Source organism: Oculina patagonica, chromosome 9 (genome assembly GCF_052425735.1).
Source record: "Oculina patagonica isolate OP01 chromosome 9, crgOcupat, whole genome shotgun sequence".
Taxonomy (NCBI): Eukaryota; Metazoa; Cnidaria; class Anthozoa; order Scleractinia; family Oculinidae; genus Oculina; species Oculina patagonica.
The window spans coordinates 24,167,176-24,193,318 of record NC_135766.1 but is presented as its reverse complement, the minus strand read 5'-3'; the positions used below and the strand labels follow the sequence as shown (position 1 = coordinate 24,193,318).

The 26,143-nt window shown below is 39.6% G+C and overlaps 1 protein-coding gene across 4 annotated transcripts in view; it reads right to left on the bottom strand.

Moving 5' to 3' along the window:
* The window catches only part of LOC144665603 (diacylglycerol kinase theta-like), a 30,870-nt gene extending 4,738 nt beyond the window's left edge, over positions 1–26,132 (bottom strand). The window contains exons 1-25 of one of the 4 annotated variants that reach the window (XM_078526858.1): positions 25,762–26,132; positions 24,242–24,321; positions 23,032–23,134; positions 22,285–22,373; positions 21,652–21,786; positions 20,764–20,914; positions 19,197–19,274; positions 18,850–18,947; positions 18,057–18,129; positions 17,383–17,471; positions 17,229–17,278; positions 16,982–17,072; positions 12,310–12,361; positions 11,700–11,753; positions 10,780–10,841; positions 10,290–10,437; positions 9,168–9,209; positions 8,705–8,820; positions 8,079–8,230; positions 5,921–6,069; positions 4,833–5,142; positions 2,769–2,859; positions 2,440–2,501; positions 1,581–1,623; positions 425–493 (exon numbers count right to left, since the gene is read on the bottom strand). In XM_078526858.1, coding sequence (XP_078382984.1) covers positions 425–493; positions 1,581–1,623; positions 2,440–2,501; positions 2,769–2,859; positions 4,833–5,142; positions 5,921–6,069; positions 8,079–8,230; positions 8,705–8,820; positions 9,168–9,209; positions 10,290–10,437; positions 10,780–10,841; positions 11,700–11,753; positions 12,310–12,361; positions 16,982–17,072; positions 17,229–17,278; positions 17,383–17,471; positions 18,057–18,129; positions 18,850–18,947; positions 19,197–19,274; positions 20,764–20,914; positions 21,652–21,786; positions 22,285–22,373; positions 23,032–23,134; positions 24,242–24,321; positions 25,762–25,954 — 2,580 coding nt within the window. In that variant the 5' untranslated portion in view covers positions 25,955–26,132. The remainder of the gene's footprint in view (positions 1–424; positions 494–1,580; positions 1,624–2,439; positions 2,502–2,768; positions 2,860–4,832; positions 5,143–5,920; positions 6,070–8,078; positions 8,231–8,704; positions 8,821–9,167; positions 9,210–10,289; positions 10,438–10,779; positions 10,842–11,699; positions 11,754–12,309; positions 12,362–16,981; positions 17,073–17,228; positions 17,279–17,382; positions 17,472–18,056; positions 18,130–18,849; positions 18,948–19,196; positions 19,275–20,763; positions 20,915–21,651; positions 21,787–22,284; positions 22,374–23,031; positions 23,135–24,241; positions 24,322–25,761) is intronic. The other 3 variants (XM_078526859.1, XM_078526860.1, XM_078526861.1) reach the window with 3 other exon arrangements.
* Positions 26,133–26,143: the final 11 nt, after the last annotated feature.

The following is a 26,143-nucleotide window of genomic DNA, read 5'->3' as shown; positions in this document are numbered from 1 at the left end:
CTTGGCTAATGAGGCGATTCTTGTGGGAGGGGGGGCGTCTATTAGTCACGGGGCGTTTATTAAATGGGGGCAATACAAACCTTACACCTCAGGGGGGATGTTATTAGATATGAGGCGTTTATTTGAGGGTGGGCATTTTTTAGATGGGTAAAAGGGCATAAGAGCACCTACATAAAAAAAGTTTAACTAGACTAGTTGCTATTTTGTCTCAGATCAGTACATCAGTGTGGTAACTAAATGCTTCAATTTGTATAAGCTAAATATATCTACTAAAAATTAATATTTTGCATTATGAAATGAATGAATGAAATACTTTATTATAGTGTCAAGGTATTTAGCTTTAAAAAACTAATTTGGGACACTATTAACATTAAAATCTACTAAGCTACATAATTGCTTAAAATGATACTTTTGACTCCCTTACCATGTGCATAACTCCCTGAAAACCAACAACTTCAACAAGGCCATCACAATGACATGCTGGAGCGTAACCCTGGAGAAAATAATTAACGAATTGTCACAATGCTGTAGACTGCAGGGTAAAGGCATGGCGAAACAAGGAAACATGTTTCCATAATAATGAGATAAAGTGTTCAACATGACACGAGCGTTGGACAAAGAAAAAATCTGTGTCCCAGACGGGAATCGAACCCATGGACTCCCAGATACCGGTTAGGCGCTCTTACCAACTGAGCTTCGAGAGATTGTGGTCGAGCTGGGCCATGTTTCCATAATTGTTTCCTTGTTTTGCCGTGTTTCCCGACATACGGCGTGCATAGCAGAAGGAAAATTTGCTTCTTGGAGACAAAAACTGACGCTGGAAACAGTGCTTCCCATATAGCAAAACAAGGGAATATTGGGGAAACATACGCACGCTACGAGTGTTTCTGGAAACATGTTCCAAAGATGTTTCCTTGTTTTGCCACGTTTTTATGCCGCGTGGAACACGGAATGTTTCTGCTGTGTAGCAGAAGCAAATTTTTCTTGTAGCTTTTGGAGACAAAAATTGACGCTGGAAACAATGCTTCCGTGCGCAAAACTAGGAAACATTGGGCAAACATCCACACACTACTAGCGTTTCTGGAAACATGTTTCCATACCCTATCACAGACTAAACTGCTTGAAACCCATACCCCTTCAAAGCGGCACATTCCTATATAGTTCATATATGGGAGTGCCCCCCCCCCCCCGGACTTTTGCTTTTGCATGTTTTATGACTGGCCAGTTCAATGTGGGAGTGGTAGTATCTGCCGCAGCTGCTGCAAACAAAGTAGTTGACAAAGTATCAGGGGACATTAAAGAACCCACACACTATTCACAAAGAGTAGGGCACGAAGCTCCCGGTGTTGTGGTCTGGTGTGTAAAGCGCATTTGAACGTATGGAAAATGCGCTATATAAATGCATTATCATTATCATTATCATTACAAAGTGGACTAATTTTCGTGGTCGTGTACTTGTTTCTTCAAAGGGGGGCTCTAGATCTCTAGTTAGATGCTGTAAAACGAGACCTTGTTCGTAAACTTAAAAAGAAACCATGTTCTCTATTATTAGCAGACTTATACAGCATAATGTGACTTACATCCTCCTTGTCAGGTCCCCATGCATCAGTTCCTGCTCCCCAACTTACAGAAAAAAATGAAAACAAAACAGTATGTTTGAGAAAAAATGCACATGAAAGAGACAGCAAAACTAGAACTGCTGTAAAGATGTGTTCGCAGAGCTTCATGCAGAATGATTTAGTAAAAAAATGCATTGTAACAATGCAAGTGAAAGCAATTTTCCACTTTTCTTGGGCTTTCTTTTTAACTTCACAACAGATGAGATCACTTCATTTACAAAGCGATTTTGGATTAGGTGTCGTAAAGCAAAACCAAAGTAAATGGCCAATCACAAGCTAAAGGACACAATCAGAAAATCCAAAATGAACCAATCAAACCTCGTAGCAAATACATACATGTGGCTGGCACAAAGCGCGTAAACGTGTGTAACCAAGAAACGATTGTTTTAGGGGCCGTCCACACTGACCCGGGTATGAGGAGAAATGAAAACGCAGCGAAAAGTCCGTCCACATTACCCGGGTGATGTCGCTCAAGTAAGTGTAGACGAGGGTAGCACTACATTCTACCAGTGCCCTCTAACACCACGCCAGCCAAACGCTCATTGGTGAGCGTTTTGAAACTCCGTTTTCGGTGACGAAAACGCCGTTTCAGTGTGGACGGTTGGCTAACCGGAGAAAAAGATGCGTTTTCATCCGGGTCAGGTGGACGGGGCTTAATTTGCTTTTACTTTTGATTGTATGAGAAAGTGATGCAAACAAATCACAAATTGTAGTTAATGCAATTTAACCAAAGCAAATGCAAATTACTTCTGAGACACAAGTAAAAATCGTTCTTGAGGAAGTCATGCTTAATGAACATTATTTTATGAATCTTCCTCACCTGCTTATGTTAAGAACTACGATTCCTTCCAATGCTGGTAAATCAAGTTTTTTACCATCAATCTAAAATTACAATGTATAACGGAGTCAGATGAGTATATTTAAAATGCTGAAATACATCATTGAGATTATGACTTTAGAAATTCTTTTATTAATTTAGTTAGTACTTTAAAGGCTTGAGTTCTTTTATGGGCTTAAGATATCAGCCTAAGAAAACCAAACACTGATAGTTCAATTAAGACTTCTTAATACTTCTTGATAAAGTTAGAAATTTTATTGCAAAAAAGATTCCCAGCTTGAAGACTAGTTACAAGATGACGTTTTCATTACCTCTATTTCAACTTCATCCACAAATGTCTTGGAGTAACCTCTCACCATTTTCTTCAGTCCTGCTCTAAAATAAACACCTTTGTTATGAAGTCTGAAATAAAATAAAAATAACAATTACTGAAAATGATAAAAAAAATAACACGTAGCGGCATAAAAAATTATTTTAATTATTTAATAGTACTATTACATGCAGCATAGCTAGATGCTAGGCACAAATTTTCATACAACAACCAAGTTGTAGAAGTGCAATCACTCTGTGCTACGTTTTTCTGATAGTATCTGGGAGGCCATGGGTTCGATTCCCGACGGGGACTCAGAATTTTTCTTTGTCCCATGCTTGTGTCATGTAGAACATCTTATCTTTATTATTTATTACCGAGCTTAAAATTTACCATCTTTATTATTTACTATAATGTACTTTCTGTATGACTTCCAGTGGGGACGATCAAGGCCCAGAGGGCGGGAGGGGGAACTCCTACTAGAAAGAAGTGCAGACATGCTTTAAGGGTTGTGTTTTATGTGAAGAAATAAAAATTACATCACTTGAGTTGGTGGTCTAGACTGAACAAGCATGAGAAACAGTATTTTTATAGGGGTAAAATAATGTTAATAGCATAGGCTGAAGGCATTTTTACCGTGTTTGATTACCGTGTAAGTTAATATACAGTGGAACCCCGATATAACGATCTTCGATATAACGATATTCCCGATATAACGGTGATTATTCTATGTCCCGGCAAAAGTTACAGTAGAATGTATGGGACAGAACCCCGATATAACGATCTTCAATATAACGATATTCCCGATATAAAGATGATAATTTAGTGGACCAAGCGTAAAATCTTTCCCGATATAACGATATTATCAGTACAGTCACAAAACATCAAATTTAATGCAATAACATTTTAGTAATCGAGTAATCTCTAACGTTTCTGTTAACAGACTTGTACGATGATATACGAAAATGATACTGTGTTCTAAGCCTCTTTATCATCTTCATCCTCTATATTCCCCTTTAATATTCAGTAAAAAGTACTTGTTAGGTTTACCCCGATATAACAATATTTTTGGTTATTTTACGTCCATATCGTTATATCGGGAGTTTTACTGCTCCCTTGGCATATCGTTATATCGGGAGTTTTACTGCTCCCTTGGCATATCGTTATATCGGGAGTTTTACTGCTCCCTTGGCATATCGTTATATCGGGGTTCCACTGTATATCTAAACGAGCTTGAGCCATGCCCCAATTGGTCTCCTTTAGGGGTTTAATTCAAATTTCCTTCAAGTGTCCCTGTCCTTTCCATATGGGATTCCTGCTCCCCATCACGGCTTACCGGTAATTTTGGTAATTGTGAAGAAGAGCTCCCCTCCACAGACCGTCAGTCAATGTAAACTATCAGTTGACAGGTTATCGGCAGACTACTTAGTAGAATTAGGGTTTGTTTCTATAGAAAAAAATTGTCCCTGCATGGAAGGAGGGTTACCCTCCGTACAAAGCCACCTTGGGTGAGAGAGCTCTTCATACATTTCTTGATAAACAGCTGTGAACCGTTTTTATGAGAAATAATGTTAATAGCAAAAGGCGGAAGAAATTTTTACCGCGTTTGATTACCGTGTAAGTTAATATATATCTAAACGAGTATTTGACTCTAGAACGCTTCTTCATTTATTTCACTTTATCCAAGTCACTATTCCACTTAAGAAATCACAAAGTTGGCTTTGGGGGGGGGGGGGGGACCCTGGGTGGAGGGTCTCTCTTAAAATGGTAGGGTGACCCTGGTGACAGGAGACAACATTTTCCCATGTTAACACTCTGGCCCTTTTTGGCTTATATATAGGTGAGTCATAAAGGGCCTAAGCGTTTTGGACTAAGCGACTAAGCCTTTTGGACGTGCAGGAACCGAGACATCTGGGCATACATAGCACATGTGAAACTGCTTGTTAAATGATGGTTGGGTGAGAGGGTAACCCTCCTACCAGGAAAAACTTTTCCTCGTATAAACAGGCCGAGTCAATTCACTGCACCCTTATCTAGCTGTTTTAAGACTGTAAACAGAACGAACCTGCTGTGAAACTTAGAAGGTGCTTCTTCTCTCTGCAGATGAAAGTCCAGACACAGCTCAGCACCAATTCCGATACCAAAATAATTGTTCATGGTAAAAATACTAGGATCATCTTCTTTTCCACCAATGGAACCTATAGCACTGTCATTTGACAGCGTATCAGGGACTGTCGAGTCTGGCGAATCAAACATCACACACCATCTGTCCAGGAGACCCTCTTGTGATTGGTCCACGGCCATAAGAAGCGAGACAGGACTTTCCCCACCGGAATACCCTCCTCCCCATTGGAGAACACGAGAGAGATCGTTACCTGCAAATCAATTGCCTTTTAGTTACAAACTTGAAACTACTGATTCACAAATAATACAAGTTTTTCAAAGTCAGTTTACTATCAACTTGGCAGTATATCTAGTTAAATACCCACTTAAGTTGATGATGGGTAGTTAGAAGGGTCAACATGAAATGCATACACACACTTCCAGGGTCTCAAACAGCAAAGGCTGGTCATGTTCCTGTCAATGTGTTCCAAGTTGGTTCCTTATCCCAAGTACTGGATATTATCTACTATTACCCAGGCATTCTGACGAGCAATCATGCAAAAATTATGTACTAGATATCATTAAATCAAAAAGCACATTTCAGTTGTGAAGTTTAAAGGGGCTACGTCATAAGGATTGCACAGATTTCTGGTGTAAACTGTTCTGAAATTCTCAAATTTGCAGTAGGCAACTTAACCCATGAAAACAATATCTTTGAACAACTGAAGGAAGATATAATCTTAATTTGCGGATAGAAATCAAGCTACGGCTATAAATATCGATTTTTTTTTGAAGATGATTGGAAAACAACTTGAAAACGTTAAGCCTTAATTTTTCAAATTGCAATCTGTTTCCATCCGAGCCATCTGCAGCCAAAGATGCTTGTTAACAGTTTAAGTGCTCTAATAAAGTATTTTTTAATAAAAATGAACCATTAGTTTTAGGTTTCCTACACACAAATATAAATTTTGGCTGTTCAGAAATCTGGTAAAATCCGTGTCAAAGCCCCTTTAAAATTGTTTTGTTTATGTGTGTTAGCCTTGAATTCACCTGTGCCTAGAGGAAGAATTGCTGACGCAGGCATCTTACACTTCATGTCCTGAACGACATCATCCAAACATGACAAAACCCAACCAACAGAGCCATCGCCACCACAGATCAAAACACGAAAATCAGGAATTGACCTGAAAGCATAAAACCTAACAAAAGACAAATGATGAGATTAAATTACAGAGAAATAAGCTATATGTAACCAGAAGCATATCACTTGATATGCTTCTGCTGTAACTTCAGCTACAATACCTAAAAAATCTCGATGATTTGGTAAGTGCAGAATGCAATATGGAACAATTGAAAGTATGATGTTTTATATATGTTCGTGTTTATTTGCTTTACTTTACTTTCGGAAAAACTGTTCACAGGCTACTTGTATTCTTTCCTAGGTGTTCCTTACGTTAATCTTTGCAAACGTAACACGACACTTTCGTTCGTTTGTAACAAAATACTTTTGTTTTCCTTGAAAATGCCGTAACATGAAACTCTTGTTTTTTGTTTGTTTTACGGCGACATCGATGACATTTGTTTAATTTAATTAAGTTACGGTTTAAACTGCACGAAAGACGATTCTCAAAACTAAAGAACAAATCTAATCAAAAAACATCTTTTTCGAAAGGGTTTTTAAAACGCAGTACAGCTAGGATATTTGTTTCCTGGTTATCAGGTGTTCACGCCGAAAATCCCGGTGCAAGTTTTTGCATACCTAATTACGATTTACGAAAGCGCTGTGAACACGTCACACGCTCATTCAAGCATGAAGCCGAGAAGCACGTAGTGTGAAGATTTCTTTCAAGAAATGTCGGAACCGTCACGAAAGCATGTTCAAACACTAAAGCGGCAGAGGTTTTACAAAATAAAACGGAGGTTAGTTCAACCGATGGAGAACAAATAAAAGGAAAGGAAGTGACGGATGTAACATGATATTGTTGTTTTTTTCTCGCAGATCGCTGTGATGCCTTTTAAGTCTAATTAAATTAACGCCACGGATTCTACAGGAATTCAACCGCATTGAAAAGCACACCACGTTAGGCTTTAATACAAAATTTCTAAACACGTCACTGTTATTTTAATTTTCGATAGCTTGAATTTCAGTTTGTTATTGAAACAGCAAACGAGATACTTTTGTTTTTGTCAAAAACATGTAACATACTTTTGTTTTTGTCAAAAACGGATGTAACATGATGTTTATGGTAACGTGATTTATTTTCTGCAAAGAAGGCGACATTGATTATAACACAGATGTTATCAGGTTATCAATTAATTATGAGATGCTAGATCACCTTTTCTAAGAAAACAGCATTGCCATATCAAGAAATATTTCACATGGTCTGCTATGACGCCTTACTGTCTAATTCAATTAATTTGTGGTTTTAACTTGGGGCCACGGAGTCTACACGAATCCTTCTGCAGAAGAAAAACGCAATGTTCGTGATGAAGACTGATCTGCGCATGCGTTTAGCACAAAGTATTTTTTCCAGAAAGAATTGTACCACAAGGAGAGCATAGTGCTTTCTGAAACAAATATATACCTTGAGTTCTTCAATTGTAAGTATCGTAATGGACTCCCCGATTTACCAAGGGCACACGGTCAGGTGCTCTCCATCCCCTCCCCCCTTTACAGAAATAATTAATTAATTGATATTAATTAATTAATTGGTGATTAAAAGTTTACACCGCGTTAGCGGTTTAGTGGCTTAGTGGTTTAGTGGTTTAGTGGTTTAGGGGTTTAGCAAACGCCAACCCACCAAACTATCACAATAGTGCATTCTGCACTAAAAATGACACTTGCAAGAGAACAATACATAATTTGTTTACCAAATCACAGCTGCAATAAGACATGAATAAAATTCGTTATTATACTTTTGCTAACAAGAAAATAAGGAAAAGTCATTTTGACCAGCCCTTATATGACTGATGTAAAAACCCTAAAATAATAGTTTTCTTCAGGTAGAAAAACACTAAAGAAAAAAAAAAGATTGCATATTTTTTTTAATTATTATTCCATCCATTGATAGCGCATAGCTGATCTAACCATAGAGCAGAGTAAATTAAAACTAAAAGCAATTCCAAGTTACTTTTAACACTCAAACTGAAAAGTTTTATATACAGTTCAATGAAAGATAAAAGTTTTTTGGCAGTAAGACATACTTACCCTAATAATGGTCCCCCTTCCGTCAGACTGTGCACTTGATGAGGGTTGAGTAGTCTCTGGAAAGCTGCCAGCATGTCGGCCCCCTGACCTCCTCCACTTTTAGAGTTCACGAGCACTAGAAGTGGCTGACTGTTAGGAGGGAACAGTTCAGGCTGTGGACAGGGAGGGAGAGACAAGATGTTTACTCTTATTACATATAAGTGCTAAATTGCATTGTCACCAAAATCAGCAATCAACACCTTTGATTTCACTTTTTCAAAGTCAAACCCTTTATCCAATAATATTATATATTTATGTCAGTGGTTCTAACTTTTAATTCTGTGGATAAAACCCTAGTGTGTGACCATTCAAATGAAAGCTATTGAGCAGTACTTTCTTATGGTACTGTTTACACTGTATATCAGGTGGCCTTAATTTTTAAGTCTGTGGATGAAACCCTAAAGCTATTGAGCAGTTCTTTCTTGTGTTTCATTCCATACATTGTTCTTTCTTGGCCCATTCTTGCAATGAAATTAAATTATTTGATTTTAACAAAAAAAAATATGAACTTATCTTACAGGTATTTTAATTTGTGTCTTTTTGGTTTAATCAAAGAGGGTGCTTACTGTGTTTGTTTAGATACTCACATGTATGTTTGGCAAGACTTTTACAAACAAATGCTTGCTGTCCACAGTCGAACTTTTAAATTTATCCACAGCATCAGCGGCTACATCAGCAGCGGGGAAAAATACAAACACCATGCCTATATAGAAACGATGTGCACAATTATTATCAGCCAAAATAACTTACTTTGTAGCTTGTCACTTAGGAAGTACTTAATATTTAATATTCAAGTTTGAAGAGAGTTGACCAACTAAAACATGAATAATTTGTTAAAGTATTCTATACTAGTACTGCAAAGTCGAGTCACCAAAAGAAGATTACCGGTAACAGTGTTAAGAGAAAGCATCTCACAGCTTGCATGATTCACAGCTAACTGTGGCAAGTGAGCAGTGAATTTTTGCTCTAAACTAAAAGTTGACTTACAGAAAAACCGTTTATACTTGGCGTTTTAGACTGATAGTTTAAGTCAATACTTAACAAACTCACCGTAACTTGGAAAAACACTTTTTACTTCACAAAACTGCATAGCTGCCAAACGTAGACCAAAGAAACAGTAAATAAACAAAAAAATCATAAGAACAGAGGAATGGATGGATACACTGGAAAATATTTAGCTATAGCTAGAGGCCCAACAGTTTCCCTTTAGTTGTCTGATTTCCATTTCACATTTGGTTAATGAGAGAATAAAACTGTTTGGTAGTAAAATCAGGTCGGTAGTTTCATTAAGATTTTAAACAGGAGAGAAAGAAGTAAGTTCAACTGAGCACTGGACAGTAACTTATTTATAATGTTTTTCTTAAGTTCACATTAAAGAGTCGGATGCAGCTTGGTGAAGTTGAGTTGACAGGCAGTACATTTGCGATTTTCTTTTCTCTCATCTCCTGTCTGCTTAAAAATGTATTTTACGAGTACAACAATGCAATTTAACAGAGTTAACAACAAAGAGCGTCAGTGTTCCCTCGTGGTCAGCGGTGTTTTGGATATGCCCATGCGTCAAGGGTCCATATGCTCCAGATTTCAGGCGTGTGTTTTTAGTGTTGGCCAAGCCAGTGGAGTGTTTGCCCGGAGTTAACTGTTTAGTCTGTTCAACCCCTTCCCTCCCTCCCTTTCCACTGTTTAATCAGTGTGACAGGTGCCTGTCCTCCTTCTTTCTGCGCGGGGGCTCATGGCTGGGTTTCCAGGATTTCCCAGTCATGGGAGTCAGTAAGACACTACCTCTCTTGAAGCTCTATTTTCATTCGCCCGCTGTAAACACTTCCTCTATTGTTATTCAGGGCTAGCCGCATTGTTGTCATCTGTTATCTATTGTTTTAAGAACCAATGAATTAACTCGTTCCGAGAGCTAGTGGGCGACCCATGGGAGTAGTGGAAGCTCCTGGATGTCCCAGGCACCCAACCTCCATTTAGCAATGCAGTTGTTAATGTTGTTTAAAGAAAAATCAGGTGCTGATTATCACAAAAAATGCCTTGACAAGTAGAGTTTGTTAGGTACTTACATATACTTTACAAATGCTTAAGTATCACTCACAATAATTTTTAAATTTATAATTAATGCAATTAGTAAACGCTTACTTTTCCCAATTTTAGGCCACAGAACACTATACTTACTCTCTCCTAAAATATCACTAATCAAAGTTTCGTATTTGCTTGAGTCCAGGCCTGTGGGGAGACTTCCAACACATATGCATACACTGCCCAGAGGCTCCAAGTTTTGCCGTAAGTAGAATCTTGTGAGTTTCATTTTCCTTATAGATTTCTGCAAAAATCAAAAAAAATATAAGAAAAAAAATTGGTTTCCACCACTACTTTAGAGACATCTTGTTAGGCATTAATTTGAGTCCATCCCACTAACCGTTATGCCACTGCACCTCCCACAAATGGGTACTGGTGAATTTACTGCTGGGGTAACCCTGCACATCCCCCCATCTCCTAGCCGCTTAATGCTACAGAAACAAGGATAAGCTCCGGCCTGATGAGCCACTTGGCTCAGCAGCAGGCTTGACTTTAGTCTTTATCACTTACGCTAATACTCTCAGCTCATGAATGCTATAATTATGTATGACTATGTAATATAATTACTACATTAACTAAAACATACTTTTCTGACATCCATCAATGTTTTCCATGGACAATCATTGTATTCCATTCTTCGTTCTTGAACTTAAAAAAAAGAACAAAATCAAACAATCTAGATTAATCCGGAGGTCACCGGTTCGAGGCCTGCCCTTGCCACTAGCTGGATTTGTTTCTCGGTTGTCCCGAGTTCAAATCCTCGACCACGCTTTGTATATAGCCAACTGGTCTGCCTCCTGCCAGTTGGGATTTTTAACCTTGTTATGTTCATTTATAAATTATTTGTTTCCTCTGTTTCAGTGGCATGCCTGTAAACTAGCTATCTTGTTGAGATATGAAGCTAAGTGCATGACCACTATAAACACATATTTATTTTTTTTTTTTTTATATATATTACTTGATCATACATGTAACCTCAAGGTTATAAAATACAATTTGATGTACCGGTTGTTTAGATTTTTATGTATAACTTGCATGTATGTTCATCATTATGTCTTTTTTTATTTTCAATTTATCATTTTCATGTTGAACAATCTTACACATGTTATTGTAATTTTAACTACTACTGAACAGTTCCTACATTTGTATTCAATATCTTCAAGTGAAAGTTAGTTTTAGAATTTTTTATTTATTTAATTAATACAAGTCCTTTTTTTTACCAAAATTCATGCAAATAATCCATGCATGTTCCTAACTCTTATACACCAATTTTTATTTTATTTCCAATTTATTGCAAGGTACCAGTTTGCCTGTGTGCAAAATATATTTCATGTTTCCATTCAAACTTTAATAATTGTTAGTTCTTGTAACACGGGATCGGATTTTCAAGTTTGTGCTCAGAAAAGTATCTTTTTTCTTGCACCACTTTATTGCAAATTTATTATTTTATTATTTTATGATGAACTGAAGTTTAGTTTGACTTAGTTTAACTTTATCAGGTCTTACCGACATTCCTATCTTTTGAAGGTTTATTGCAAGTTTTACTCATTGATTTCATAACTGTAGGAACAAGCAATGAATTATCAATTTTAGAGACTATTTAAAACATGCACATCTAAATATTGTTATGCAAACCAATTTAACTAGTCTAGATAATTAGAATTTGAATAAGTTTCTGGTAAAGCTCAATGCAAAATTAAGACTGAAGAATTTTGGTTAGCATTATAAGGTTACAAAAGTTCATTAGTGACATAAATGTCTTTTAAATGATATAATCATGATACATGGTCTATAGCTTTGCTGCCTTAGCATGCACCCCTTGACCACTCCTGAAGAAGTGAGCATATCTAACAATAAAACTCAGAGAATAAGGATAAACTTATTTGAGTAAAGTAATCAAATAATTTAAAGAAACTTTCTAATTACTTCAATTTTGGAAAATAGTACTTAGCCAACTTCTCTTAGCAAAGTAGAGCCACAATGCTGGCTCTTTTCACCTGCCTTATTGAAAACACTGCACATACTTCTAATTATTTTGTACTTCACAGAAAATTAGCATTTATGTATGCTTGTAAAAGGTATTATTTGCATTGATCCAAGGTTTATCACATCTTACCTCCCTGATTTAAGTGCACTTCTGTCAAAGAGAAGTTATCTGGATTTGCACCCTGTTAAAAAAAGAAATGAATCATAACAAAGGCAATAAATCACTGCATGTGTTGCTGTAATGTGGTTATAATCTACCTTGAGAGGGTGGTTGGGTGAAAAGATGGAGAAAGGGAGAGAGTAAGCGAGGGAGGAAAGGAAGATAGGATGGGGGTGGGACAAGTATAAAGAGGGAACGGAGGGTGGGGGGAACTTCAGAGGCAGCAGCAGCAGAAGAATAGAGGTCCTAGAGGGGGAAGGAGTGGAGGCAGGATGGGACGGACAGTGGGAGGGAGAGATGAGAGATTATACAATGGAGGGAGGGAAGCTAGAAAGATAGGATGGGGAGGGGAGGGGGAGCAAGGGAGGGAGGGAGGATAGGAGGCAGCAGCAGAAGAATAGAGGTCCTAGAGGGGGAAGGAGCAGAGGGAGGATGGGATGGACAGTGGGAGGGAGAGGTGAGAGATTATACAATGGAGGGAGAGAAGAACTATAGGATGGGGAGGGAAGGGGAAGCAAGGGAGGGAGGAAGGATAGGAGGCAGCAGCAGAAAAATAGAGGTTCTAAAGGGGGAAGGAGTGGAGGGAGGATGGGATGGACAGTGGGAGGGAGAGGTGAGAGATGATGCAATGGAGGGAGGGAAGCTAGAAAGATAGGATGGGGAGGGAAGGGGGAGCAAGGGAGGGAGGGAGGATAGGAGGCAGCAGCAGAAGAATAGAGGTCCTAGAGGGGGAAGGAGTGGAGGGAGGATGGGACGGACAGTGGGAGGGAGAGGTGAGAGATGATGCAATGGAGGGAGGGAAGCTAGAAAGATAGGATGGGGAGGGAGGGGGAGGATAGAAGGCAACAGCAGAAGAATAGAGGTTCTAAAGGGGGAAGGAGCAGAGGGAGGATGGGATGGACAGTGGGAGGGAGAGGTGAGAGATTATGCAATGGAGGGAGGAAAGAATAATAGGATGGGGAGGGAAGGGGGAGCAAGGGAGGGAGGGAGGATAGGAGGCAGCAGCAGAAGAATAGAGGTTCTAAAGGGGGAAGGAGCAGAGGGAGGATGGGATGGACAGTGGGAGGGAGAGGTGAGAGATGATGCAATGGAGAGAGGGAAGCTAGAAAGATAGGATGGGGAGGGGAGGGGGAGCAAGGGAGGGAGGGAGGATAGGAGGCAGCAGCAGAAGAATAGAGGTCCTAGAGGGGGAAGGAGTGGAGGGAGGATGGGATGGACAGTGGGAGGGAGAGGTGAGAGATTATACAATGGAGGGAGGGAAGCTAGAAAGATAGGATGGGGAGGGAAGGGGGAGCAAGGGAGGGGGAGGAAAGATAGGAGGCAGCAGCAGAAGAATAGAGGTCCTAGAGGGGGAAGGAGTGGAGGGAGGATGGGACGGACAGTGGGAGGGAGAGGTGAGAGATGATGCAATGGAGGGAATGAAGCTAGAAAGATAGGATGGGGAGGGAAGGGGGAGCAAGGGAGGGAGGGAGGATAGGAGGCAGCAGCAGAAGAATAGAGGTCCTAGAGGGGGAAGGAGTGGAGGGAGGATGGAATGGACAGTGGGAGGGAGAGGTGAGAGATTATACAATGGAGGGAGGGAAGCTAGAAAGATAGGATGGGGAGGGGAGGGGGAGCAAGGGAGGGAGGGAGGATAGGAGGCAGCAGCAGAAGAATAGAGGTTCTAAAGGGGAAAGGAGCAGAGGGAGGATCGGATGGACAGTGGGAGGGAGAGGTGAGAGATTATACAATGGAGGGAGGAAAGAATAATAGGATGGGGAGGGAAGGGGGAGCAAGGGAGGGAGGGAGGATAGGAGGCAGCAGCAGAAGAATAGAGGTTCTAAAGGGGGAAGGAGCAGAGGGAGGATGGGATGGACAGTGGGAGGGAGAGGTGAGAGATGATGCAATGGAGGGAGGGAAGCTAGAAAGATAGGATGGGGAGGGGAGGGGGAGCAAGGGAGGGAGGGAGGATAGGAGGCAGCAGCAGAAGAATAGAGGTCCTAGAGGGGGAAGGAGTGGAGGGAGGATGGGATGGACAGTGGGAGGGAGAGGTGAGAGATTATACAATGGAGGGAGGGAAGCTAGAAAGATAGGATGGGGAGGGAAGGGGGAGCAAGGGAGGGAGTGAGGATAGGAGGCAGCAGCAGAAGAATAGAGGTCCTAGAGGGGGAAGGAGTGGAGGGAGGATGGGACGGACAGTGGGAGGGAGAGGTGAGAGATGATGCAATGGAGGGAGGGAAGCTAGAAAGATAGGATGGGGAGGGAAGGGGAAGCAAGGGAGGGAGGGAGGATAGGAGGCAGCAGCAGAAGAATAGAGGTCCTAGAGGGGGAAGGAGTGGAGGGAGGATGGAATGGACAGTGGGAGGGAGAGGTGAGAGATTATACAATGGAGGGAGGGAAGCTAGAAAGATAGGATGGGGAGGGGAGGGGGAGCAAGGGAGGGAGGGAGGATAGGAGGCAGCAGCAGAAGAATAGAGGTTCTAAAGGGGAAAGGAGCAGAGGGAGGATCGGATGGACAGTGGGAGGGAGAGGTGAGAGATTATACAATGGAGGGAGGGAAAGAATAATAGGATGGGGAGGGAAGGGGGAGCAAGGGAGGGAGGGAGGATAGGAGGCAGCAGCAGAAGAATAGAGGTTCTAAAGGGTTAAGGAGTGGAGGGAGGATGGGATGGACAGTGGGAGGGAGAGGTGAGAGATGATGCAATGGAGGGAGGGAAGCTAGAAAGATAGGATGGGGAGGGAAGGGGGAGCAAGGGAGGGAGGGAGGATAGGAGGCAGCAGCAGAAGAATAGAGGTCCTAGAGGGGGAAGGAGTGGAGGGAGGATGGGACGGACAGTGAGAGGGAGAGGTGAGAGATTATACAATGGAGGGAGGAAAGAATAATAGGATGGGGAGGGAAGGGGGAGCAAGGGAGGGAGGGAGGATAGGAGGCAGCAGCAGAAGAATAGAGGTTCTAAAGGGGGAAGGAGTGGAGGGAGGATGGGATGGACAGTGGGAGGGAGAGGTGAGAGATGATGCAATGGAGGGAGGGAAGCACAATGGGATGGGGAGGGGAGGAGGATAAGGATGGGGAGTGGAAGGAAGGGGCAGGACCTGAACAATCGATGACATGATCGAAAACAATCGATCGTGCGCGCCTACGAGGAGAGGGCGAGATGATGTTTTGGACTACAAGACAGAGTTTTAGAAAAATTAATTGTACTTAGACAGCGAGGTCGGGAGTTGCGATTTCTATTTACTTTGCCAGGAGTTGGTTCGAAAGCAAACCAGACCTAAAAGCGAATAAGACTTAAGCTCAAAACGTTTGTTTTAAATAATTATTGCCTTATTACTGTTAAGTTAGTAAGTTTCTCGTTGTATTGACATTTTTTGGAAAGGTTATCATTGTTGTTGCTAATAAAATATAACATACAAGAGAGACCGTGTGTTTTAAAGTGAACGTATTTAACAAATACTAGTCAAATGAAAAACGATGGCAGTTAAATGATCGATTGAATTGGTAATCGATGATATTGATAATCGATGAAAATCGATGTTAGTTAATTGATCGATTGTCATCGATTATCGATGAAATTGATAATCGATGACAATCGATAATCACAAAAACTTTAGCGATCGATTGTTCATCGATTATCAATATCAATCGATTAATTGATATCGATTGTCATCGATTGTTATCGATTGCCATCGATTATCGATTCCATCGATTGTTCAGGTCCTGGAAGGGGGGAGAGAGAAGATAGGATGAAAGAAGGGAGAATAGGATGAAGAGAGGAAGGACAGGATAGGGAGAGGGAAAGGAAGTGAGGGTCTGAGGGCGGGAAGATAGGAGGGAGAAAAAAAGGAAAGAAGTTTAAGGAGTAAGGGCAAAGGGAGGAAGGGTGAAAATATAAGAGGGAGAACAGATAGGAGTATACAATGGAGGGATGAATTAAGGGAGGGATGGTGGAGGTCAGTCAAAGTAGGATGACGAAAGGGAAAAAGAGAGAGAGAGGAGGGGCCTGGTTAGCTCAGCCGCCGCCTGGTTAGCTCAATTGGTAGAGCGCCGGACTGCTGTGCGGGAGGTCGTGGGTTCGAACCCCAGACCGGACCAACACACAGGGTCTTAAAATAACTGAGGAGAATGTGCTGCCTTTGTAATTTCATCTGCAAATGGTTAGACATTGTAGTCTTCTCGGAAAAGGATGATAAACTGTAGGTCCCGTCTCCTGTATCTTCAGTCTTATAACAGGGGATGTTAAAGAACCCACACACTATTCGCAATGAGTAGAGCACAAAACTCCTGGTGTTGTGGTCTGGCCTTTACAATTGTGTAGTAAATTACAGTACGTGTAAAGCGCATTTGAACATATACATATGAAAAATGGGCTATATAAATGCATTATCATTATCATTTTAATGAGGTATGGACAAGAAGCATTACAGTGCGACTTCTATTACCGGGGTCACTAAAACAAAATGTAATCAATCAGGTTACAAGACGCAAACAATAAAATACAACTAAAGACGATTGAATCAATCACAAGCAGGACAGAAAACAAAGTTCAAGACACAACTTTACTTTAAATTCATTGTTTGTGTCCTGTAATCTGATTAATCAATTTTGTATGACTTACCCCGGTAACAGTAGTCGCACTGTAAATACATATTAAGATATACAAACCTTAAGTCCAAATTTTTCTAAAGCAATCTGAATGACATCTTTAACAGTTGTGACTGCTGTCACTGGAATTGTCTTGAAGGTCGAAGACACGCTGTTTCAAAATGACAATTAAATTAAATTTTGATGTCAGCACACAATGCTGTGACAGAAAGTCCCTTGAAGGGTTTACACAAGGGGACCAGTCACGACCTTAAGATGAATCATATGAATTCACTAAAGGATTAAAAAAATGTTTGATTGCACTTACTTTATCATTCCAGGGTAAACTCTAATATATCCTTTTCGTCTATCAGCACTCTGAAAATGAGAATTAAAAGCATGAACACATAGCAGTAAGCAAATTATTTTCTGTGATAGCATCAAGATGCATTAATTTTGCTTTCTAGAACAACACAATTTACCTTCATTCTGAGGAAGATCAATGGTTTTGATGAATTGTTTTCTGTAAATTGGTGAGGTTTTTCTTCAGGATCAAGTGCACGTTCATTCTCTGTAAGGGAAAAACAATGTTGATCAACAATTCTCATTACTGATCTCTTTAACATATGCCATAATTCACTAGATGGCAGAGCAAACAACTACATCAGTGTCAGATGAATATGGCAGCATTTCTAGAGCTTGCAACCTCTGCTGCAGAGATCTCAACAAAAATAAAACTTCCCTGACCCAATAAATTCAAAATGTCAGATATAGTAGCAGCCCCCGGCCACACTTCCAAGAAAAAACATATCACTGAGATCACATTGACCTGAAATGTTTCTTCCAGCCATTAATTGACGTATGAAATCAGCAGTGTTATCTTTCAATTTTCCCAAACTTTTCTTCAAAATGTCAAATTCCCTGACTCTTCCGTGACCTTGAAGAATTTTATTTTTCCCTGACCATTTCCTGACCTGTGGCAAGTGTAAAGCTGTTGTTTTGCCAGGTAGTTATTAATAGCGTTTTCAGGCATATCACAGGACACATTTCTAACAGTATCCCCTTGCTGATGAGTTTCTTAATTCTCATTACTTGTCTGTTGACATAGAATTGATATTGTAAGGAGAAATAAGATGTTAATACTATGTCATCTGACCTTCATCGACAGCTCTTGCAAGGTAGTAATTACTGGGATCATCTGTGATATGAAATTTCTTCAGAGCTTCCTCCTGGCAATTAATAATTTACAAAAAAAATAAAAATAAGTGCCAAATTTAAATATACAGATCAAATTACAGATTGATTTGTGAAAATAATTCGCATTTGCTTTGGTTTTGCATTACAACCACTGGATAAAATAAAGGCTGTGTTCGAGCCTAGGGGTTCATCACATGGGTGCTGATCCCTGGTTTCTAAAGCATGGCATGACAAGGACTATTTCTATTACCACTTGAATGGGTTACCCCTAGCACTTATAATTCACTGGAACCCAGTCTTACACCTAACTGGTATAGAGAGGCACTGTAAAGAAAAAAAAGGTGCGATAAAGCTTGAAATTTTAAGCCCTGTATTTTGTGCAACACAGTAGCCAATATAGTCACCAAACAGGGTTCGTACACTTTTTTTAGGCCAAAAATTCAAGGACTTTTCAAGGACTTTCCAGGACCCTTCTTGGAAATTTCAAGGACTTTTTTCATGAAATTCACCCCAAATCAACCGTTGTTGTGCTTGCTGAAGAAAAAAAAAACGGCTTATTTTGCGGTCTTCTCATTGCCTTGAAGCCTTTTGACGTTCAATAAAAAAATCAAGGACTTTCAAGGACTGAAAACCAATTTCAAGGACTTACAAGGCCTTGAATTTTTATTTTGAGATTCAAGGACTTTCAAGGCGCATGCGACCCCTATGATCACAGGTGGCGGTTTAAACCTCCATTAATTATTAAAACTCACCAGAACATTGCTGGCTTGAGCTGTCCTAGGAATCGCAACATTTTTACAAAGCTTTGGATCTGCTACTTCACCATCATAAATTTTTAAATATGTTTCATCTGAAAAAAAATTAACATAAATTATTGATCATCACATTAGCATCACACTTAAAGTGGAAATTTAATGGCTAAATTGAAAAAAAGGAAAAAAGGTTTACCAAAAAAATAAAACAAATTTTAAATTATTTTGTTGTGATCAATTTTCAAGTATTGGAAGTTGTTCATGATTAGTGTATTTGTCCAACAAAGAGAAACAAGATGGAAGTGCTCATCTCAGACTTCAGGATTAATTTACGAAAAAGAGTGTACCTGGATCGGGGGATGAACTGATGTCATCGTTTTGTAGTGGTTCATCTGAGACTATTCCGTCATCGTCATCTGCAGTTCCTGTCAAAAATATCAACATCTGCTTGTCAGATCTAGGTCTGTAACCTTATGCAGACATTTGGTATCACTGAAAATAATTTCTCACACACAACTGGTAGCTATGCAGAACATCAACAATTTTACATCAAAATCTTAGAGTCTAGATGAAGATTATTGTGATACTAATGATGTTTCAGTGTCCAATGGCCTTAGTACCTTGGACTTGAGTCAGTCTGTCAGTCAGTCAGTTAGCAGTCAGTCAGTCAGTCAATCAATCAGTCCATCTGTCTGTCTGTCTGTCTGTCTGTCTGTCAGTCTGTCTGTCTTTCAGTCAGTCAGTCAGTCAGTCAGTCAGTCAGTCAGTCAGTCTGTTTGTCTGTCTGTAAGCAGGCCCGCTTGCTTACCTGTCTGTCTGCCTGTCTGTCTGTCTGTCTGTCTGTCTGTTTGTCTGTCTCTCAGTCAGTCAGTCAGTCAGTCAGTCAGCCAGCCAGCCAGCCAGTCAGTCAGTCATTATGTCTGTCTGTCTGTCTGCCTGTCTGTCTGTCTGTCTGCCTGTCTGTCTGTCTGTCTGTTTGTCTGCCTGTCTGTCTTTCAGTCAGTCAGTCAGTCTGTCTGTTTGTCTGTCTGTCTGCCTTTCAGTCAGTCAGTCAGTCCTTCTGTCTGTCTGTCTACAGGCCTGCCTGCCTGTCTGTCTGTCTGTTTCTTAGTCAGTCAGTCATTCTGTCTGTCTGTTTGTCTGTCTTCAGGCCTGCCTGCCTGTTTGTCTGTCTGTCTGTCTGTTTGTCTGTCTGTCTCTCAATCAGTTAGTCAGTCAGTCAGTCAGTCAGTGTGCCAGCCAGCCAGCCAGCCAGCCAGTCAGTCAGTCAGTCATTCTGTTCGTCTGTCAGTGGGTCGGTCAGTCAGTTGGTCAGTCAATTGGTGGGTCGGTCGGTCGGTCTGTCGGTCTGTCAGTCAGTCACTCAGTCAGTCAGTTAGTGAGTTAGTTAGGAAAAGCTGTTAATACATAATCCTCCATGCGTATGCATCAGCACAGCTTTCCTGTCTATCAAGTAGGAAGGTTATCAGGTGGGGACACAGTCAGTCGGTCAGTATCATGCTTGGGAACTAACAAGTTTACATGTATAATAAAATTTGAACAACCCAAGACAAAAGTGTTCGCAAGGTCAGCAATGTTGATCTTTGCCTCCCCTCTGCTACCTCGTGTTGAACTTCTAGCAACTAATAAGATTGTTATCTAAGGCTTCAGCATTACTTCATGTAATACAGGAAGCTACACAGGCCCTGAGACTCTCCAAACAGTTCACATACATATTATAACTGGGCTGAATTTAAAATTCACTGTAAGCATTTGGTGTAGTTTTAGAACCTTCACCACCACTTTATAAATTTTGTGTTGAGGTTCATAGTTCCACTGTCTGCTTTATAGTTAATAATTGCAAATTTCTAACAATAATAATATAAAATATTTTTAATTGATAATTATTATCAATAATATCAGCTCTAAGCTCACCACTTATACTAGTAGATGCACGTCTGCTTTGTGAACATGAACTCCACAAGGCGATGTTTGGCATTGATACAGCATACGGAGGTAACACAAGCTTGTGAAGATAACCAAATCCACATTCTCTGGGTAACATATAATGACAAGAGCTGTGAGCCTGTTAAGAACAAAGCAGTGCAAGTGCTCAACAACTTAAGAATTAAAATCACAGCCTTTCTATCAGCTCTTGATCAACTTGATCACAGAAGGGCAAGTCATTACTAACAGGAGCATGAAAATTAAAGGTGCTTCATTCAAGTTTGTCGTTCCAAAAACTGTCCAAATCTTAGGTGTTTTTCACCCTAGAAAACGCTAATTTTGTGCATCAGAAAAATGACTCAAATTATTATAACAATAAGATCTGTTAAATCTGTAAAATGTATAAAGTTATGAACAGAATTGAAAGTATCCAGAGTTAAGAACACACAGAACAAGTCTGCCTATGGAAGGTGTGGTGCTGCCTATATGTGGTTATAGTGCAGTGGACTCTGGATCAATTTGTCCAGGTGCCTCTCTTCACCCAGGTGTATATTAAAATTGGTGCCAATACAAAAGGACTAGCATCCCATCAAAGGAGGCAAAGAATACTCAATACTCAGGACTAGACACTTTATGCATGCTTACTGAAATTGGAGATTAGAGAACATTAGCCTGGTGGGCCACTACGATTGAAGTCAACTTAACCTAATCAACAAGTCAAGAAAATCAGAGTTTGGATAATTCAAGGTTCAAATAAACAAAGAAGTCATCTTGTATCTTGATTACAGTAATTGTTAAGTTGCAGCCAAGTTAAAACTAGGTGCAACAAGATACATCAAATGCATTTTGTCATGATAAAATAAGCAAGTTACTCACTGACTGTCCACACCAGCTACATTTGACGCTCGCTGGACACTCCATGCTACCACATGTTCGTTTACAGTGCGCACACTTTGCACCGGGTGATAAATTTCCTTCCCTCCAATGATGAGCTTGCCGAGCTGATTGCTGCTATCAATAGAAGCAATTATTACTATTAATATAATAATAAATTAACGCATTTTAATATAATTATTATAGGCCTAATAAAATAATACACCTGTAGTATAAATAAACTGTAAGTTAGAACTATTAGTTGCTTGAAGATCCACCAAAACCAAAATACCATTTAAGTTCTTAATAACCCGGAAGGGGGAGAAGAGACATTTGAGACCTTTTAAGGAGGATGTAATAGACTCAGAGAGATGGGGGCTCATAGAGAGGGGGAGCTTAGTTCAGTTCGATAAATTATTTAGGTTCATATACCGGTAAAAGAAATTCAAGGAAGTTGACTTTCTAGTGTTTTGAGGTGTCAATAAAAGTGAAGGTGTTTGATAAATGATGAATGATCCTGAAAGCGTAAAGAACACTTGGCTTGTACCTTAAGTTTTCAAGCTCATAAATTGTCAGGATGTACCATCTAGGCAGGAGGGGGGGGGTCAATAGATGGGCTAGGGTTAATAGATGTACCTTTTGCATGTATGGCGCATATGAAGCACACTTCTTACAGTCACTAACACTAAACTCCCTACATTCTTCATGAGCAAAGTAGTCACAAACTGCAAAAGAAAAAAGTACAATCTCAATTCCCTAAAACAGAAATTTATTATATTACTAGGTATAAACATCCCAGAGAATACTCCTTGTAATTTTCAGTGGGGGTGCACTGCCCAGTTATTTCAAATCCTGACTCTTTTATTTTAGAAGTTAAAATATTGGGTACCATGTCCTTTTCTGCAGTAGTTTAGCACCCTTTGAAACCTTGTAATGTAATATCAATTATAAATAATAATAATAATAATAATAATAATAATAATAATAATAATAATAATAATAATAATAATATATTCTAATATGGTCCTTTAGACCAGGATATTATTATAACAAAGTCCATGACCAATTTTCAGACTAAATGAGCTCAAAAACCTTTACCTTTATTAAATGGTTGTAAGCTAGTTAGAAGCTTGTCAGGCTGTGTATTTCCAATCAGATTACAGGGGAAAGAAAACCAGAGAACTCGTCTGGGAAAAAAACCCAAGGACAAGAACCAACAACAAACTCAACCCTAAAGGTAGGTGCAAGGTTTGGACCCAGCCACATGTGTGGGATGTGAGTGCTCTCACCACTGCACCACCCCTGCTCCCCTAGGTTGTCCCCACCCTCCTGCAAAAATAAAAGCTTGATTTTAAATTTTAAAAAACATTGATTTCAGTCTACCTTGACATCGGAATGCTACATGTTCATCAAGTCTTTTCCTACAAACGCAACAGAATCTTCTCCGAAAGAAAGACGGACCACTCCAACTATGTGCCACTGGTTCCTGTTATAAAAACAGAAGAGAGAAATGTTCTGATCTGATCCGAAAATTGGCTAGGTACAAGAATGCTGGAATCCATTGTGTTATAAGAGAAGTAAAACTAACAGGGTTTCTCAATAACTTTTCATGACGATGCATTACTATCAATCCCGGGGTGGGGGACAGGGATGCTCACCAGTCAAAAAATTTGAATATTTAAATCCCTAACCATATTTTTAACTTTTTATATGTTTTTTTTTGTCATTATTAGGCTTATTAGGTTTAAGATTTTAAGATTTTTTCTTCATATCAATTTTGTAAATTTTAATTAACCGCAGGTCCACATCAGCTTATGCTGCCTTTATTCCGACCTGCGTAAACACATAAATGATGTATGTATGTATGTATGTATGTAGACTGATCTGGACAAGACTCAAGCATTTTTGACCGCTAAAGAGGTGCAATTTTTCTTTCCTGATTGGTCTAGAGCACTGAAACAGTTAGTAATTCTGTACTTTTTATTTTTGCACATGCAACCCTTTATAAATACCATGACAGCTTAAAATTTTGTGCTCTGACTTAAAAATCCTAAGTGAGATTAAAATCTGTAAATAAACCCTTCAGCACAACAACTAGGAATGTTAAACTTTGCCTGGAGGGAATGCTAGTCCATGGCACCTATATTAAATGCCAATTAGGGCCAGATTACATGACCAATTTCAGTCTGGTCTGCTGGGGTGGAATTTTGTTGCTATTACATGGCCAATTTCAGCCCGGGTTGAACACTTTTAATTTCAGTCCGGGCTGTATATAATTCGGCCCAGGATGAAACTATCTTCATGTATTCGCAAATGTCTTTTGAGAGATTTGTTTTGGAAGCAGAGCTGAAATCTCAGAATCTCAACCCGGAAAACCGGGCTGAAATTCGCCATGTAATCAGGTCCTTAGACCACAAGCTTGAGATTTTTATCAGCTGATAGTTGATGAGGGGCAAAGCTCTGAGTCAACTATTAAAAGTTGACAGAAACTGCGAGGGAGTCATCTAATTATTGTTTTAGCATAAACCAGAGACCATTTTTCCAAAGTCAAATTAGAACACATTTGAAATGTAACAAAGAACTTTTAACTCACCTTCACTAAAGATGTTGCAATAGAAATGCAAGGAGACACTACAAGCTGCATACATCGCTCATGACTCACAAAATTACAAACTGAAATGTGACAACACAAGATCAGTTTGCTGAAGTTTACAACGACAATACAACATCTGCAGTTTAACTTCACCACTGTACTGACTGCCACCTCTTTTAATTATTATATAGAGCTTACATGGTATAAATACCCAGTGACACAATGAAATTGTATGGTTGGCCAAAAACGGTGGTCGAAACGCCCTTCATTTCCTTATAATAAAATTAGTATTCTATGCAGTGCATAACACAATTTTTTTTATTTGACATCTGCAAATTCAAAGAGTGATTAATTATATTTTATATAGAGAGAGCAATCAATTTTGATTGATTAATAATTTGTAAAAACTTGTTGACTACTAAAAAATATGCCTTCTCTAAATATAAATTTTACATCATCTCATTATCTTGTTATGATTATACAAAAATTGTTTTGATGACAACTGCAGCCCCTTCACTCACAGATGAGTGAACTGCCATCAAAATAATAGCATCGATGTGAATTGAAACTTGCAAAAGTAACATTGTTTGGATTTTGCAACAATTAAATAGTTACGTCACGCAATTCATTAGACAGATGACATAATTCAGCAAATTATCCCCAGTCCAAAAGTCATTGCAAGCTGAAACCCTTCCCTTTATTTTACAGTGAATCCTTTCCTCAAGGAAATCAGGTTTTCCTTATAGGAACATAATATTAGATTATTTGCATACGGTATGACGTAAACACTCCCCTGTCTCTGTGGGAGTGATGAAGTCATTTATTGTGTTTCTGTGAGTCAACAGAAGCCAAATTCACATAATCTACAACAGTACGTATTGTGTGCTAACGCTAGAAAACTCCATTACGTCAAGAATTTGCAGTGGCAATGCACATTTTAAAATACGTAGTCGATCGGAAATTAAACTAAGCTGTAATTTATACGCGACTTGCAAGAACTAGAAAGTATAAACTTAGGCATTTATTAACCTTTTATCCGTGCTTTGAATTGGTTCGAAGACAGATAGCGATGAATAAACGATACTTTGATAAAACAATTTCAAAACCTTTTAACATTTGCTTTAGCATTTGCGAAGTATACAAATAAAATCCTTAATTAAGATGTACAATGAAGTACTTCTTCTCAGGATATGGACGTTCAAAAATTATTAACAAATGATCGATCTATCTTAATTTCTAATCTAAACATGCGAGGGACAACACAGAACCATCTTAAAAATTAAACTAGCTAACTGTAAAAGTAAGCTGTACATTGTATAAATATATATTGAGCGATTTATAAACCTGACTTTAAAATCATGCGTGTATGTTTATAGGTCTGACATCAAATGTCATATTGGAGCGGCGTCACTCTTCGGTCTGACATCAAATGATATTTCCCGACTTAAAACCCAACGGTTTAACTCCGCAAATTATCCCCCATATTTAACAAAATGACACATTATCTGAAGCTTTCTCACCTTCACAAATCAATCCTTGATGTGTCAAACCCCAAAGCATGTCCGTGCAGTGATGACAGTAGGTTGGTCGAGTAAATGATTTTCGGCTGAAGCGATGGCCGCTCTGGCCGTGAGCGCTAAACGCTTCGTCCAGCCTTGTATCGGAAAGACACCGAGGCAATGAATCCCCGTTAGCCTGTGCTGAATGAGACATTTTCTTGAGAAGTCAGCCCGTTTCCATGTTATGTTAATAGCAGGCTTCTTCGATAAACAAAGATCCAACTCTGGCAATTTCCTCTTTGAACGGCGAACGCCAGCGACCTGGCGCCTAGTTTTTTATGAACCGAGAGAACCTGGAAATAGTTCTCCGATAGTACTTTGCGGGGGTAGGGTGGAATTATCC